Source organism: Coturnix japonica, chromosome 1, assembly GCF_001577835.2.
Source record: "Coturnix japonica isolate 7356 chromosome 1, Coturnix japonica 2.1, whole genome shotgun sequence".
Lineage (NCBI taxonomy): Eukaryota > Metazoa > Chordata > Aves > Galliformes > Phasianidae > Coturnix > Coturnix japonica.
This window is the reverse complement of record NC_029516.1, coordinates 36,562,918-36,579,016: the sequence shown is the minus strand read 5'-3', so window position 1 is coordinate 36,579,016 and position 16,099 is coordinate 36,562,918. Positions and strand designations below refer to the sequence as shown.

Below are 16,099 nucleotides of genomic sequence, written 5' to 3'. Positions count from 1 at the left end.
GGTCACCACTTCACAATCGTTTTTCCTTTTTTAATGCATTTTTTCTACTTTCCAGTTTGATTAAATTTCTATTTACTCTATTGGAACCTTGTCACTAGAGACTCTGTTGTATCAGAAATTATATGTCAGGAGTTTGCTATGACTTTAACACACAAATGGAAGTAGACTTCTAACACAAATTACAAGAGTCATTCTCTTCACTGAGCCTAGTGCTTCAGTACTCTCTTAAATTACAGTAAAAATGCTAACAGTGTGTTCTCAAATAACCAAAATAAAGAGGAGGCAAGAGAGTATTAAGTATAACCCTACTCTAGGAGTTTATCTGATATGGAAGATCCTTGCAATAAAGTGCATTTGCCTTTCCTGTTGCAGCATGTCAGTAGGTCTTCTAGTACCTGTCACTGATGTCCTCATCATACTCTTGCAGTTAGCTGTGCTACCTATGGCAATGCTTTGTTTTTCTTGTGTTTCTTTTCATCTTCTCATTCTCCAAGATCTTTGTCCGATTCATGCCTAGCAAAATTTTTCTTCTGTAATGTTCCACAGGATATGTCCATACTATATGCAAACAAACAAACAAAAAAAAACAAAACAAAACAAAACAACAAAACAGTCATGGCATAAATTTATTATAACTACCTTTAGGTAGCAAAAACAATGGAAAGTGAAGCTTTCAGCACAGGCTTATAGTCTGCATACCCAAACAGGTAAATACATACACATGTCAACACAAACACAAATTTGGTATAGATGTGTCAGTAAAATTTCCTAGACATGAAGATGTCTGAACACAGTTTTGTGAAACACCAAATTTTTAGTGCCATGGTGTCCACAAAACACTTGTAAGAAAACATGTAAAGGTCTGCAGTAACTGTAAATGGTGGAGTGTGATACATAGCCCCAAAATTAAACAAACAACAACAAAAAAAACCCACCACTACCAGTAACAAAACACCTTCATTTGTATTAATATATATTATCATCGCCACTAACAAAACCATCACTGAAATACTACAGCATAAAGTTAGGTAATATTGGGGTCAAAGTATCAGAATAAAGTCAAAGGATTCTCTATTTACACTCCAAACTTTCTCCTCTTTCTCTTGTGTTCTTGTAATGAAAACCAGCTAATTTCTAATCTTAAATTCCTTTATTTTTTTTTCCTTAATGTGGAAAGAATAAAATTAATTTATTCAATCATCTTCATAGGTTATTTCAGAATCCCATTAAGCATATCTCCCAAATACACCTGCATGTCACCATCTGCACTGATGGAGAATGTTATAACTTTAGACCATGGCATTAATTCACATTACGTTCCATGGAAACAATTGTATTGATACTGATGGTTTAAACATAATAATCTATGATTTCACAGTAATTCAGGAATACAGAGAACAAAGATGTAATAAATGTGTTGGTCTTCCCTGCAATTGTTTTCAGTATGAACAAAAACAAAATAACACCTTGAAAGATCATCTCAGGAGCAATGTAATCTGGGAATAGATTAGTTTCATAATAATACACAAAACAATTAATGGGACATATGTATAATAGGCCAAAGCCTATTTGTAATTCCCAACATTAGCTCGTGAAATTATAATAGTAGCTATTAGTGAAGATTTGCAATTATATGGAATTTTTGTCATCTATCCTTTACTTTAATAGCAAAGATACTCACATTAAAGAAGCGACACCAGACTCTCCAGATTTATCATTAGCTTCTTCAGACTCAAGCTATCACCCAACATATTTCCTTGCTCAACGTTACCTTCAAAACTTAGTTTCCCACTGCTGAAATTGTCTGGTTTCTTTCGTAATAATTGGCATAATATGCTATCTTTATCATCACTGTTAAACCATCTGTGTCATTGTTCAAAGGCAAATTTCATGCCTGAGGGTATCTTTCTTAGAATCAAGATTCCATATTACTAATTTCTTCCAGACGTCCTTTATTTATTAAAGAAGGAGAAAACATTATAGAGGGTGGGAGTGTCCTTTTTCATTTTCTTAATTTGCTTGATTTTAACCTGATCCAATCTTTTCTCTTTTGGGGAATAGTGTTCTCTAGACATTTGCAAGTTCTTTCTATTTTATGTTTTAAATATTCTAGTCCTTAAGGTAAATAATAAATTAAAGGAAAATTTAGCACCATCCCAGTAAGGTGTTCCATATGATGTATGCAACTGGTTAGGAACATTTGTCATGCCTGAGGTACAGGCATGCACAATGACCCCATCCATTGCAATGTGCCCTAGGTTGTTCACAGGCCCAGATGTGTTTGTTGTGTGATAAAATCCATTATGCTGAGAATACTTTGCAGCCCGGGATAATCTCTCATTGTTTCATCAGCACATTTCCCAACTAAGATTAAAAAATAGTGATGGCATTACTTAGCCATGAGACTGAGCCTTAAGGATGCAGAGGAAAACAGGTGAAGGAGATCAGGGTGCCTTTCTCAAACACTTCTGTTGAACATGAGGAGGAAACAATTTTTCTGCTTCTTTTTATGTAGTAATAATAAGTGCTTTACAGACTTAGATGTTCTCCACAAATACCAGATGCCATGGATGGCTAGAAGGAGGATGTAATGGGGATTGAAGAGTTGAGGGTGCCACTGGGAAAGAGCTATGGGAAAATATGTATTTCTTTTCCCTCTTTCAACACAGGAGGTTATATTGAAACAGAAGCGGCAGCACAAGAATCTCTGGGATTAGGCAAACTTGGAACCCAAGCAGAAAAAGACCGAAGGCTAAAGAAAAAGTGAGTACTGTCTTCATGTCACTTTTATTGTCTCATGCTCAAATCAAATGTCAGTTTTTGTGTTGATTTTATGCAGATGTGTACCAAGAGGCATGACCCTCTACTATGGCAGTTTTTTACACACTGTATTTTTTTCTACTGTAAATGTGTTAAATACTGTATATTTTTCTACTGTAAATGTGTTTAAAGCTGCATATAAAATATAGAAAAAATAGTTTTCAATTGCACTATATTGTTTCATTTGTAAAACATTAAGAGAAGCTTTCTATTTCCCATTGTAATTAGTTTTCTGCCTTTTGGAAACTAGAGTTCTTAAAAAATAGGAAGGCAGTGGAAAGAAAACATTATAGGGGCTTACTATATGAATTTTTCTGAACAGAGAAAAATTGTTTACATTATCCATTGAACAAGCGATTACTTCTATCTATAGAAGTCAAAGGCCTGCCCCATACTCCCTAGCAGCTTCACATTCTTTTTGCCTGTCAGCACATGGCAACCTCACTGGTTTTTTGCCTAAATCATCTAATAATTTAACTGTCTCTGGTTCACCGGCTTGTAAAACCAGTACACTGACTTACGACAACTGCCAGAAACTAAGGAGAACTGTTAAAATAAAGCTTTATACACAAACAATACCTCTTGGCAGCATCATGGTTCCAGTGTAACTAGAGGGTGCCTGAGAAAAAAAGATGATACTTAAAAATAAGGTTGAAAATTCATTTAGTAAACAGGTTTATGATTCATCCATAATTACTAATTTTAGTGCTATTATTTGGGTTCTGAAAGCCTGATTTTTAATACATGTGGTGTTTTCAGGTCTCTTTCAGTCTTTTCAAGTCTTTCCTTTTGTTTCTCCTTTTATTTGTCTGTCCTTGGTTCTTTATGGATTACATGTAACCAAAATATTCTTTGCTGGAAGGAAAGGAATCTTTCCTTCATGACCATTGCTTGATTGTGACAGTTCATCTGGTCTGAACTGTATACTGTTGCCCCTAAGTATATGCTATTTACTTGTGTCATGAAGATTTTTTTTCTCACCACCTTTTAGATTTATCCATGTTCATAGTTTCTCACTTCATTATGGCTGCTTTTGAGATTCTTCTTATTTGCTATCACAGAAATGTTAACATTATATAACATATAGTTGTAGAAGTATTGCAGTATGGGAAAAATGTAACAGTTGTGTTAGAGAGATATGTGGGATTCTGCTGAATTGTAATTGTCACTGAGTGCTAATTATGAACAGGGAACTGACATTTCCTTGTAAAGAATGCAGTCATGTATTTGCATGTCTTGCCTTGGAAAGTATTCAGTTGAATCACTCCAAAAAGTCAATTGAATGACAAGTTTGTCTCAGTAGGTCAGATTCAATTTTGCCAACACTTACTTAATGATGCATAACTACCCTCGGAAGAAACTTTCAATTACATACAGTAGCTGTAATATTACTGATTTGGGTAATGCAAATGAGAAAGTAACATTACGGATGATGGTTATGTACATGATGTCTTTGTAGATTAATAAGAGGAGTGTGACGATATAGCAGTAAGATTTAATGTGTGTTTGTCTCCTTCTTACTGCTAAGCAGTGAGAGGCTGGAACAGAGAGAGCTGAGCACCTTGTCTTCTAAGGATTTATTTGGCTAATTTAGATTAGGGCATAGAGTCCCAAAGGAATCAGGCCTACCAGAAGAACAGTTAAAAGTAAGGAAGTTTTTCATCATACAGGTTTGGAAGACCTTTCCTCACGCTGGCTTTGTTACTTAGGAAAGAAATTCAGCAGTCCAAGAGCCTTTTCTAGGAAACAGGAATAATACCTCAGTACTGAACCTGTATTTCTCTCCTACCCACAGAAGTCATGTGAAATGGATTTCATTTGTGTTAACAGCTCAGTCAACTTCTTTTTCACTTTGGTGGTAGAACCCACAGGTGTCAGAAAGCTAGGATTCTGCCTATGATGTGAAACCAAAGTTAGGACTCATCACTGCAACTAGAACAGCCTCAAAGTTCTCAGTAGCTTCATAAAACTCATGTAAGGTTTAATTTACCAGATTTTGAAGTTAGGCTTGAGTTTATATATTAAAAATTAGATAGATGCTGTTCTTGTTAAAATGTTAATCACAGTATTTATTTCTTTTAAATAACCTCCCAAGTGAAAAATGCCTTAAAATGCTAAACCTGTAATTTTGCATTTCTAAATGTATTCAACTCTATCATTAATTCAGTAGGTTTGTCCCCTAATTTAAGGATGAAGAGGCATTGTGTTTCAATCCATAATCCGCTGCAGCCAGTAGGTGCTAACAGCCCCCAGGTATCCTGACCGCCCACTCCTGGAATAACAAACACATGCATTGACCCTCCGCTGGCTTCATGGAATTACAAATTATTGTAGTGTGTTAATACTATTTTAGCATGATTTGTATGCGTCAGCTAGACTCCTGATTACTACATTTCACTTGGAAAAGTTTCTTGAGATAGTATGATGTTTCCAGAGCCCAAATCCCTCTCCAATGATATTAATTAAGGTAATTAACCTAAATTTTAAAGTTTTCTCATTTCTTCCTTAGAAGATGTTATTAAGATGTTACATTTCTTTCAGTTTCAATTGACTACATTAAAATGTAATCATCAGTTTGCTTCAGTGATATGCTAAATTTAAAGACCTCAAAGAAAAATCTCTCCTGAACCGGCATTTGTATATTGCAGTAAATGTATCTGTCACAAGTCTTTCTCCTAAAGCATAAAAGACAATTTAAGGAAGCCATATAGAATTTCTTTTAAATTAAACCCCATCATATTCCTCAAGTAATTTGAAAAGAAAGCTTAAGTTGCTTCAGTCATCTATAAATGTTCACTCTCAGACATGAAATACATGATAGATCTAGCTAATATTAAACTTTGTAAGTCTTGGGTAGCACAGAAGTTTGTGTGGGCTCTGCTTTGCCTTTCAAATTGCAAAGAGCCAGTAATTCAAATCCTTTTCAAGTGTTTGATTAGATCTGCAACAATATGCAATGTATCTTTTTATATTTCAAAAAAAGTCTGTTTGATTGGTCATTTATTGCTGGCATTTCACATGTACTCTACGGTGAAATGTTTCTTAGAAATGAGGAACAAGGAAGCTTGGAAATGAACATTTTAAAACGTAAAACAACAATAAAACCACATGACGTGAAAATAAAAGGCAGCTGTGCTTAAATACAGGTTTGCATTGAAATCATTACATCATCAAATTCAAAATGATTATTACATTTTTGAAAATGTTACTTGTAAGCTTCCAGCCAAACTGGCTCTCAGCATTGAGGGAAGTCTATGTTTATTTCATCCTTTGCAAAGGGCCAACATAAGGCAAGGTTTGAGTGAGATTCAGATGGCACATAGTCCTAGATTGCCAAATAGATTTGACCTTGTTCATGATGCTAGTACAGTTAGAAATTTGTCTGTGCCGTCACTCTCCCATTTATCCTAAATGATATATATAAATTATGTTCATGAAGAAAAATTACGTGCAAGTCAACTGGCTATTAACTGGGTCATACTGACAGGATTCCAGCTTGAAAGATGCTAAATTTCCAAATTTATTAATATAAATGTTAATATAACAATCGTTACTTTGTAGTGAATTCACTCACTGTGTCATGACATGACTGTGTCATCTGGCCACATTAGAATGAGTCAAGAGCAGAACCTTCACCTTTAGTTCTTCCTCCAGTATTTATTTGATTTGACTCTGGATAAGAATCTCTTAATTTTCTTTTTGTTTCTTTTGTCAGTGTAATAACATAAATCCTCTAACACCACATCTGAGAGACATGCTTAAAATGTACGATTTATATCTTTCAAGGAAAAACAAAACAAAAAAAAGAAAAATTTCCTATGAACTTAATTTGGAAAAACTTACTCCACAGGTACAGGTTGTGTTTGCAAGATGCAAGTTCCTAACTTCAGTCTGGCTGCAGAAAAGCTTAGATATGCAGAACACATGCATACATATGTTCAGAAATGAAGCCCTGTACAATTAAGACCTCAGTAATTCTTATATGTACAGTTACTGTGTGAAATAAAATCTACTGTCTGCATGGCCTTCTAACTAACTTGAAAGAACTGCAATGCAACTAAGTCTCAATTGAGAGTAAGACTACAGTAATGAACATATCAAGCACCAACATATTCCATATTAATAGAAGAGCACCAGTTCCTTTCTAACTAGAATCAGGGTTGATAAATTCTCGCTTGATAAATTGGAAAAATTGCTAATAATGCTTAAGTCCTTCTTATTGACGTTTTTCATTTTTAAATGTTTTTGGTTTTTTGTTTGTTTGTTTGTTTTAATACTGAATACACAAGCAATAATATTGATAAGATAGAAGATAAGATAGAATACTGGGGCTTAGATTTGCCTTTGGAAATCTGACCCCATAAGAAAGCTACTTGAAAATATGTGAAGCTAGGCCTTCTAATGAAACACACATTTGAAACACTGTAGTCATCATTTAGATTCTTTTTATTCCACACAATGGCACTTTAATTAGGTCTAATGTGCAACTGGAAATAGAACTTGATATAATGTATTTTTTAATACAAGTAATATCTGTCCTCTGCAGTATACAAATGACTGTTTCAAATGATTTCCTTAATTGCACACATTAAAAAAAAAAAAAAAAAAAAAAAAAAAAAGTGAATCCAATTGAATTAATTAAGATCTTATTCCATGCCATCCATCCAGTGTTCCTGAGTACTTAAAACTTATTAAATATTATTATATCCTAAACGTACATGATTTATTTTCCAGTGATAGCTCTTAAGGATATGTTTAATCTAATGCCTTTTTTCCCCCTATTTTTTGCTTACAGAATCTTTAGAGAAATTTAAATTTAGCATTAAATTTCTTCCATCCCTCCTTATCAATAAGAATTTACCTGATATAGTTGGCTTTCAGATGGCTCTCTAGTACTTACTCTCTTTCTAGCAAATAATATTCTGTTCAGTACCCATTATTTTCTATTTTCCCACTCCACTGGAGGAGGGACAGATATTCACATTCTGATGAAATCAGTAACACTGTAGCTACCAAAGTTTTGCCATGACTGGATTGGGTTCTAGTCCTTCAGATATACATAAATATTATTTTTTAAAATTTTTTCTTTGCCAAACATATTTTTACTCCTTACTTGAATGAAAAATTATTTCAAATAGCCAATAAAAACTTTCACAAAATTAAAATTGTATATTTCTATTAAATTAGATACTGTATTTGGGGATTTCCTCCATATTGCAGCATTATGAGACTTGAGGATTATTAAATCTTACTCATATTGCTATAAAGATGAAGAAACTGAAACAGTGCATTGTGTGAAAGAACATCATAGATAATACTAATACCTATATTGAACTCATTTTAGAAGGAAACTGACTTTTTGAAATAATATTTTTATCCTTTTTTTATCCTATCAAATGTTTTATATTTATTTCTCCATAAAATTTATTTCAACTATTTACATTTTCTATTCAAACAAAATCTGACAAAGCCCAATTCCCTGCCTTATTGTCACAGGCGTATCAACTGCAATTTGATACTTATTGACAAATATAAGCGTCTACACACAAACATGCATCTGTTCCCTAAGCCCTGATCCTCTGCAGATGCAAATATCACTTCCTATTAACTGTTTAAGGGAAGAATCTATTTAAAAAAAAAAAATAATCTACACGTCTTTAGTATACATCTAAGGGAAATTATTATCTTCATTCAATAAAAAGGTAGTGAAGTGGTTGTCTTACAAAAAGTCAAAGTTCAAATTTAAAGATCCATTTTTGTCTATCATTTTATTTTTCTCTGGACAAGACACTCAGGAAACAAAAAGATGATCCTTGGTCCTCTGCTGTAATGTAGAAGACAGTCTCCAGGTCCTTTAAGTTACAACGAAAGCAGCTGAAAACTTCCAACCGATTAAAGCTACCAAAAAATTGATCCCATTCTTGTTAATCTTTTTTATTACTCTTTGCCCATACCCAATGGAGTATTCAGAGGAAGATGTGGGAAATAAGAGTGAGAATCTGATAGACTCTGGAAGGTTCAAAATGAAAGGCAGAAGAATTTGAGTCAGTCAGTACTTCTCTCTCAGGAGAAAATAAGGATGATGAAGATTTTGACCCCAAAATCATGAGGATGTTTATTCAATCTTAATGGTCCCTCCATCACATTTGGTAATTGCTTGACTAGTTTTCTAGTCTTTTATTATTATTCCATACATTCACTGTCCTCCAATTTCTTAATTTTCCTTTCTTAAACTTTCTTTGTATGACTTTGTCGTTTGTTTTCATTTACTTTTCTGCATTGTATTTTTTCTTTTCTCACACAGCTGTTCTGCTTCTCACACACAAACACAGAAACAAAATTCAAAATCTTGGAACTAGCCCCGTCCTAATCTCACTGAAATGAATGCAATATCTTTGTAATTAATCAGAGCACAGGCATTTCACTTCAAAGTCTTCCTCTGTAGCCTTACCTACCAAACCCTTTTATTTCTCTGTAAGTCATCAGTTAATAGAAATATAATATGATTCTGAGTTGTCTGGATTTCATTCAGGCATATAATTTTCTTTTTATGATGGCAATTAGAGGACGTTGAAGAAATTTTATTATTGATGCTGGCATCCTGGTTTCTCATACAGGTACTGTTATCAATTATATTGGCGAAAATAGGTTACCTGGAGGGAAAAACACTCAAACAAGTATTACTGCTGGTCTGGCATTAGCATGACTGCTCAAACTAACATACTGCTTAATTACAGCTGCTAGTATATGCTAGTGTATATGAAATTTTCTGCCTATTTTTTTAAAAACAAATCTCAAGTGTACATCATTTATCATTACCATCATTACATTTTGCTGAAATATTAATAAAGTAAATGTAGGAGAGTAAACCTAAGTTCATAGTCTACTCCTAGTTTTCCTGTGTCTCTGAAGTGGTTTGCTTAAATCCACAGGTACAAGATTTTCAGGGTTTTTTTTTGCGTTACACAAAAAGAATGAAATTATTCAAAACCGAGCAGAAGTCTTTAAGTTGAAAATCTGTTTCACATTAATTTACAGATCTTTGGTACAAATCTGTTTGGTGGATTGAGTTGACACCTGATAAATTATCAACAGCAGTTTAATAAAAATCTCATTGTGAAAAACGCATCTGTTCTTCAAAAGCACACATAAATTTTTTAAAATATTCAGAGACCATTTAGGAAGATTTTGATAATTATAATAATGCTTTATTTTATCTATCGTATGATTTGTTTATGAACTACTACTATATATTCATTAACATTTATGTACTTTTTGTTTGTTTGTTTGTTTTTTTCCATTCATCTCTCTTCATCTCATGAAAAGCATATCTGGGTAAGTTAAAACATCATGGCTGCTGAACATATTCATTTTCAGCACCATGTTTGTATTCTATATTTTGTTCTAATTTCTTCTTCTTTTTCTCTTCTTTTTTCTTTTTCCTTCTTTCTTTCTTTTTATTTTTCTTCTGTTACTCCTATATATCAATCTCAAACAGAAAAATGACCCAAATGAAACTTTTCAAAGTATTGAAAGCATACAGAAATTTAGGGATTGTTCCTGCAAGGCTTAATATAACAAAGAAATTATTTGTAGGTAACTGCTGTAAAAGTTTTTAAACACATTTTGGGCATTCTCAAGCCCAGAATCATGAAGACATTTAAAGTTTAAGTCAGTGAGAAAATCACAGCAGAGAAGTCTTAGAATACCAAAGACATTTATTAACAGATTCTGCTAAACTAAATCCAAGAGAACTCAAACTCCCAGACACTTAAGTAATCCAAAATACATTCTTTTTTCCTTTTTGAACCCTCGTGCTATATAGCAGTACAGTAATATTTGAGTTGTGCAAATAACTTTACTTTCTTTTTTACCAGTTTATTTGTAAGTTGTTGTTTTGTTGGGTTTTTCAATTGTTATCCTGATATCAAGTTTAAAATTTTTAACTCCTCTTTTATCTACCATTCAAAAGCTATTTCTTGTTAAATTACTTGCAGAGCTTAGGGAGAAAATGTCTTGCATTCAAAGAATTTTCGAGTTATAACTTTCTCAAGGCTGGAAAGACAGAAATGCTTGAAGAGAGCAGGGTTTGACACATTAATTTAGAATGTATGATCATAAAGTAGCTTTGTAAAATTAGATTTGATAAGATTTATTCAACCTGGGAATTCCAAGCATCTCTTATTTAGTGCACTGCATACAAGATTGCAAGGTCATACATTATGCAAATCTGTTTAATTCAAAAGTGTTTTTTTATTTTTTTCATAGTCACTCTCTGTAGGTCTAATTTATTAGGACCTATATTAAGCATTCCTGAATACATATCCCTTAGCTTAATCTATGTCTTCAGTTAAAGAATGTCACCCTTTAGGTTGCATAGACTTATTATGTACACATATATGGAACAATAAGAGTTAAATCTGCTTTCCTAATCTGTATTGTATTGTGCTAAGCTTAAATTTGAATTTCTTCATTTTATAGATTTAAAACCTTTTATTTGTTAACTGCTTCTTGATTCAGGCCTGTTTTCATCTCTCAGTCATTCTTTGCTGAAAACTCCTTAAAACTGGATACAAAAACTTTTGTAAAGATGGAAATTGGATTTTGCCCATGGTTTTGTCATAAAGCAGTTATGCACTCAGCTGTGGTGTGTAGTCATACCTGGTGCGCATAAGAGTGATGCTAAAGAAAATTGGTCAACATGGAAGTATTCAGAAGTAATTCTGGATAGAATTAAATCAGATAGATAGAATTAAATCAGTGCTGGGGAAGCAAGTCCACTTATCTGCCACACAACTCTGCAACACAGTGTGGTAAAAAGGTAAAAAAAAGTTAAAAAAAAAGAGGAAGAGAGAGAACAAATTACATTGTGAGGCACACTCAAGAAAAAGATGAATAGAAACATCTCTCAGATTCTGGCAAAATGCTAAGTAGTTCAATGTTTGTGTCATTTCCTTACTTTGCAAAACCTGGCTTGGGGTACAATACATTATTTTAAGTAGCATGTTGCAGTTACTTCCACAATGGAAAGGGATTTTATTGTTGAACAATAATAATATTATCTTAAAAAATATGGTATTAATTTGGAAATCACTCCAGTAGAAGTGGTTTGAAGCCTTATCTGCAAAATAATGTCATTTCTAGTAATGCTTAATTAATATCAATTCTCCCTTATCAGCTTGTTTTCATATGTTGCCAAGAAACTAAATGTGTGTGGAAATAACTACATTTTAATTCCTTACCTCCTTATCACTGCAAAGTGGACACACTGTAAGATGTAGTACTTCACTGTCAGTCTTAGGAGAATATCCCAACATTCCCCTGCAAAGCATCTTCAAAATTAAAGAAACTGTACCATGCTATTCACTGGCTCTGATCTTTGTATTTGTAGTGAAAGGAAGGGAGAGTGACAAGCTTATGTAGGTTATTTATCCTCCTCCTGTGATCAGCTGTCTGGTTTTGTAAGAATAGCACTACAGTTACAGTCATATCTGGATACCTTCTCCTTTCTGGCTCAGGAAGACACCGACTATCTTGAAAGCACTTCATTTCCTTCTGTCTGTTCTAAAATACTCGGATTCTATTCTACAATAGGCAGATAACCCGATTCATTTTTCTTATGATTTGTACTACTGGTCAAAGCAATATATGTTTTTTCCTACATTCAGTTTGCTACTTAGTTTTACAGAACTGAGTTCCAAGAACTTCCTATTTGCTATGACTGGCAACTAAAGAATATCTCTATTAGTCAAGAGATGGAAACTCCTAGTTCTGGTTTGGAAACTGTAAGTTCAGGTGATGAGGAATTCCTGATTTATGTGAGCAAGTAGCCCAAGCATACTGTTTTTAAAAGAATATAATATAATTTAGATTATCTTTATTATTGGAGAGGCGTTTAAATGAAACATCCTAGGGAAGGAAATGCAAGTCTGAAGCATAAAATTATTTTCAAGGGAAAGAAATATTACAAAAAAAATCCTTTTAGTATTCCACATAAATAAGTGAGGCTCAGGCCTTATGGTAACTGTATTCCCTGTGAATGGCTGAGTAGAGAATTTCAGCTTTACACTAGACATATTTCCAAACCAAAGCTCTTTTCTTCTACAAGCCAAGACCCTTTGAATTTTATGTTTATCATACTGTAGTCTTTAGCTATAGCACAGAGCACATCTTATTTCTGGCCTGGCCTCATTTTCTTCAGGCAAAATCAATAACTGCAGCTATATTTTCCTTTAGCTGTGTGAGCCAGACTGCTTCTGAAGTAGAAGTGCTTTCCTACTCATGAAGGGTGTGCTTGAGTAGTGCTTGGCATATAAAACAAGCCTGAGGCCAACTCAGATATTGCAAAGTCACAGGGAACTCCATAGACATACTTTCATTATAGTTCCAATAAAAAGAAAGTAATTTTTTTTATGGACATGAGAACTTGAAGTGACAAGACACCTTCTGCAGCACTTCAGTTCCCAAGGCCACACAGGGATTTAACACCAAATTGAAGAAATAGACCACAAGCTCTTCCTTTACCCCATTTCCTTAGAGACTGTATGCCACTGCTCTACTGCTCTGAGCAGAAGATTGTCACAAACAAGTGGCCAGTGGCCCTCATAATCATATTTTCATTCTTATTTATTTATTTATTGTGATAGCCAGCCCTGTTCTTTCAGTTGTGTTGGGTAAAGAGAAACACCCCAGATAAGGAACAATCTAGAATCAGGTTCCTCTGATGATGATGCTTCCAAGAGACTTTAGGCCAGAGAGAAGGAACTGCATCCCGAACTTGGCTGGCTTTAGAGAAGGAGAAACTCCAGAGGGGTTCTGTAGGGTCTGTGTTTTGCCCTGGGATACTGAACCCCAACAGGTTAGGAGGGAGTAGCATCAAAGACTTGGCTCACCCTGAGGACAGCTATGCCAGCTAGCAACCCTGCTGAACCCAGAAGGTCTGCCATCCCCTCAGGGTGTTGGAGGAATGGCCACGCTACATTGCAAGCATCCTGTAAAGATATCTCTGGGGGAAAGGTTCCCCATCTATGGATATCTGAGATGTGGTTGTCTGCTGATAGTAGCCATGCCTCAGCTCTGCTTTCCTAAGCAACAAGTACGTGCCTCTATTGGCCCACACTACTGGTCTTCCTGAGAATATGGGATGCTCCAGCTATTGGAGGTAATGTGACATTTGTGTGCCCAAGAAGTAAGTCTTTCTCATCTTACTGAGGATTGTGCTGTCATAGGAAGCAAGGGTAGCTCTTCAATGTCTTTGGACAGCCAAGTGGCAGTGGATCAGCTGAAGAACTATGCTGTAAACGATGAGTAGGAGGAGAATCTAGATAAGCTTCAGTAAAGCTGTCAAGAATCTGTAGTGTTGTACATTACCACAGCAGCAACACAGAAACTAAAGCAGCTGTCTTTCTATTAATGCTCAGAGGGATTTAAACATGTTTGCAAAATTGCTGTTTGAGTTCCATGTTTTTACTAAAGCCAAATTGTCTCAATCTGGCCCCTTAGCAGTGCAAAAATCCCCAAAGCAACAATCCTTGTAAGATCACTCAATTGCTTTTATCTGCTGTGATTTTGCAGTACGTATACTTGAAAGGCTGCTTAGGCAGTGAAGAATTGCCAAGGGATAACTGAACCACAAAGGCTGTAGTAATAACAGAGGACAAAGCAAAATTGGAGCTATAATTCCAAGATTTCCTTGTTGGGTGGGAATGTAAGCAAATTTTAATACTCCATTAGCATAGTCCCTGTCGAATTTAGTTTTTACATTAGCTTGTTGCTGAGAGCATTCTTTTGTGTTTTGCTCAATAGGAGCCTGCTGAAAATATGTTTTTAAATATCGGGAAAAAATAAAACAACTGTAGAAGGACCACTTCTGCTATGCCACCACCACGAAGGGACCTTTGTTCATGCTACTTAATACAACAGTGCTCAGTTAGATGCCTGGTCAAGTGGTTGAACACAGATATAGAGCATTTTCCTGATAGTGTGTTTGACAGACCTATACCTAACAAAATATTTAACACCACTCTATTAGAAGTATATTTTAAGCTTTGAGATCGGTACTTTTGCCACAGTTTATTTAAACACACTGATTGCAGTCCAGAGAATTTGCAGAGGCAGCAGTTTGATTGGTATCTGCTAAGTTCTGTAAATGTATATCCATACGAAGTATAAAATGGAGAAAGCAAATTCTATAATCATAAAAATGTTTACCTCAGTAAGCCACATAGATTTTCTTTTTATGTAAACAGTACTAAAACAAATAATGTGGAACTACTAAATATTTAACCAAGTCTTTATTAACCATGGATGGCTTATTTAATATGCAGAACAATGTATTCTGTTCCATTCTTGCATTCCAGAAGCCACAAAATTGTACTTGGCCAGTCCAACAAGGTTTAGGGTTTCAAACACAAAGAACCTACAGATCCTGCTGCATTACATCCAAGCTTAGTCAGGGTCTGAAAGCTGCCCGTTTGGGGACATTCTGAGTCATGACCAGACCAGAGCTAAGCTAGGCTCAGAATTTTCCCAATCTTCCAATATATTCTGTTGTCTGGGTGGTCCTTCTGTAGACATTACCCCAACTCTTTATTGCTTCAGATCAGTACACACAGAAACTTCTTTTGTGTTAGGTGTCAAAATTCACTAAGGAAAAAAAAAAAAGAGAGTGAGGAATATGTTCATACAAGAGGAGGAGTTATAATGTTCTTTGCAAATTCTGTGCCTTTTCTATGCCTGTCATTGTGCTTCACTGTTGTTACCCTTAACAATGAGACATGGTTGCATCTGTATTGTCTTTATACACAGCTCTGCATGTTTAACAGCTTTTGATTCATTTTTAGACATGAACTTCTGGAAGAAGCTCGGAGGAAGGGATTGCCCTTTGCTCATTGGGATGGTCCCACTGTTGTCGCCTGGTTGGAAGTAAGCATTACATACATTGGTGGGCCACTTCTTTACCTAGATATCATTCCAAATAGGAAGAAGTGTTTCTTATCCACTTTCACCTGAGATATGGGAGATGCAAGTTGAAATCCCTATGGCAGGCAGTTCCTTCATCTCTGAAATCCAGTTGAGGGGCTGAGGGCTATTCTTTATTTTGAGTGTGGATGTGAATGGATTTTGGAATACATCCAGAGAAATTTCTTCAAGAGAAGTCTCTACCAATTTTGACAAAAATCAATTTTAGTTTTAGGTCAACTACTCAAAAAACACCTACCCGGACCTTGAGGGAACGAGAAGGCAGAATGTCAGGATGTTCTTATACATCATAGACAAT

General features: G+C 34.8%; 1 protein-coding gene across 1 annotated transcript in view; it reads left to right on the top strand.

Annotated features, from left to right (window-relative positions):
• Positions 1–16,099, top strand: part of PPFIA2 (PTPRF interacting protein alpha 2) — a 277,323-nt gene that overhangs the window by 242,577 nt on the left and 18,647 nt on the right. Inside the window, exons 20-22 of the mRNA XM_015857426.2 lie at positions 2,670–2,763; positions 10,147–10,155; positions 15,663–15,744. Of these exons, the coding sequence (XP_015712912.1) occupies positions 2,670–2,763; positions 10,147–10,155; positions 15,663–15,744 (185 nt within the window). The remainder of the gene's footprint in view (positions 1–2,669; positions 2,764–10,146; positions 10,156–15,662; positions 15,745–16,099) is intronic.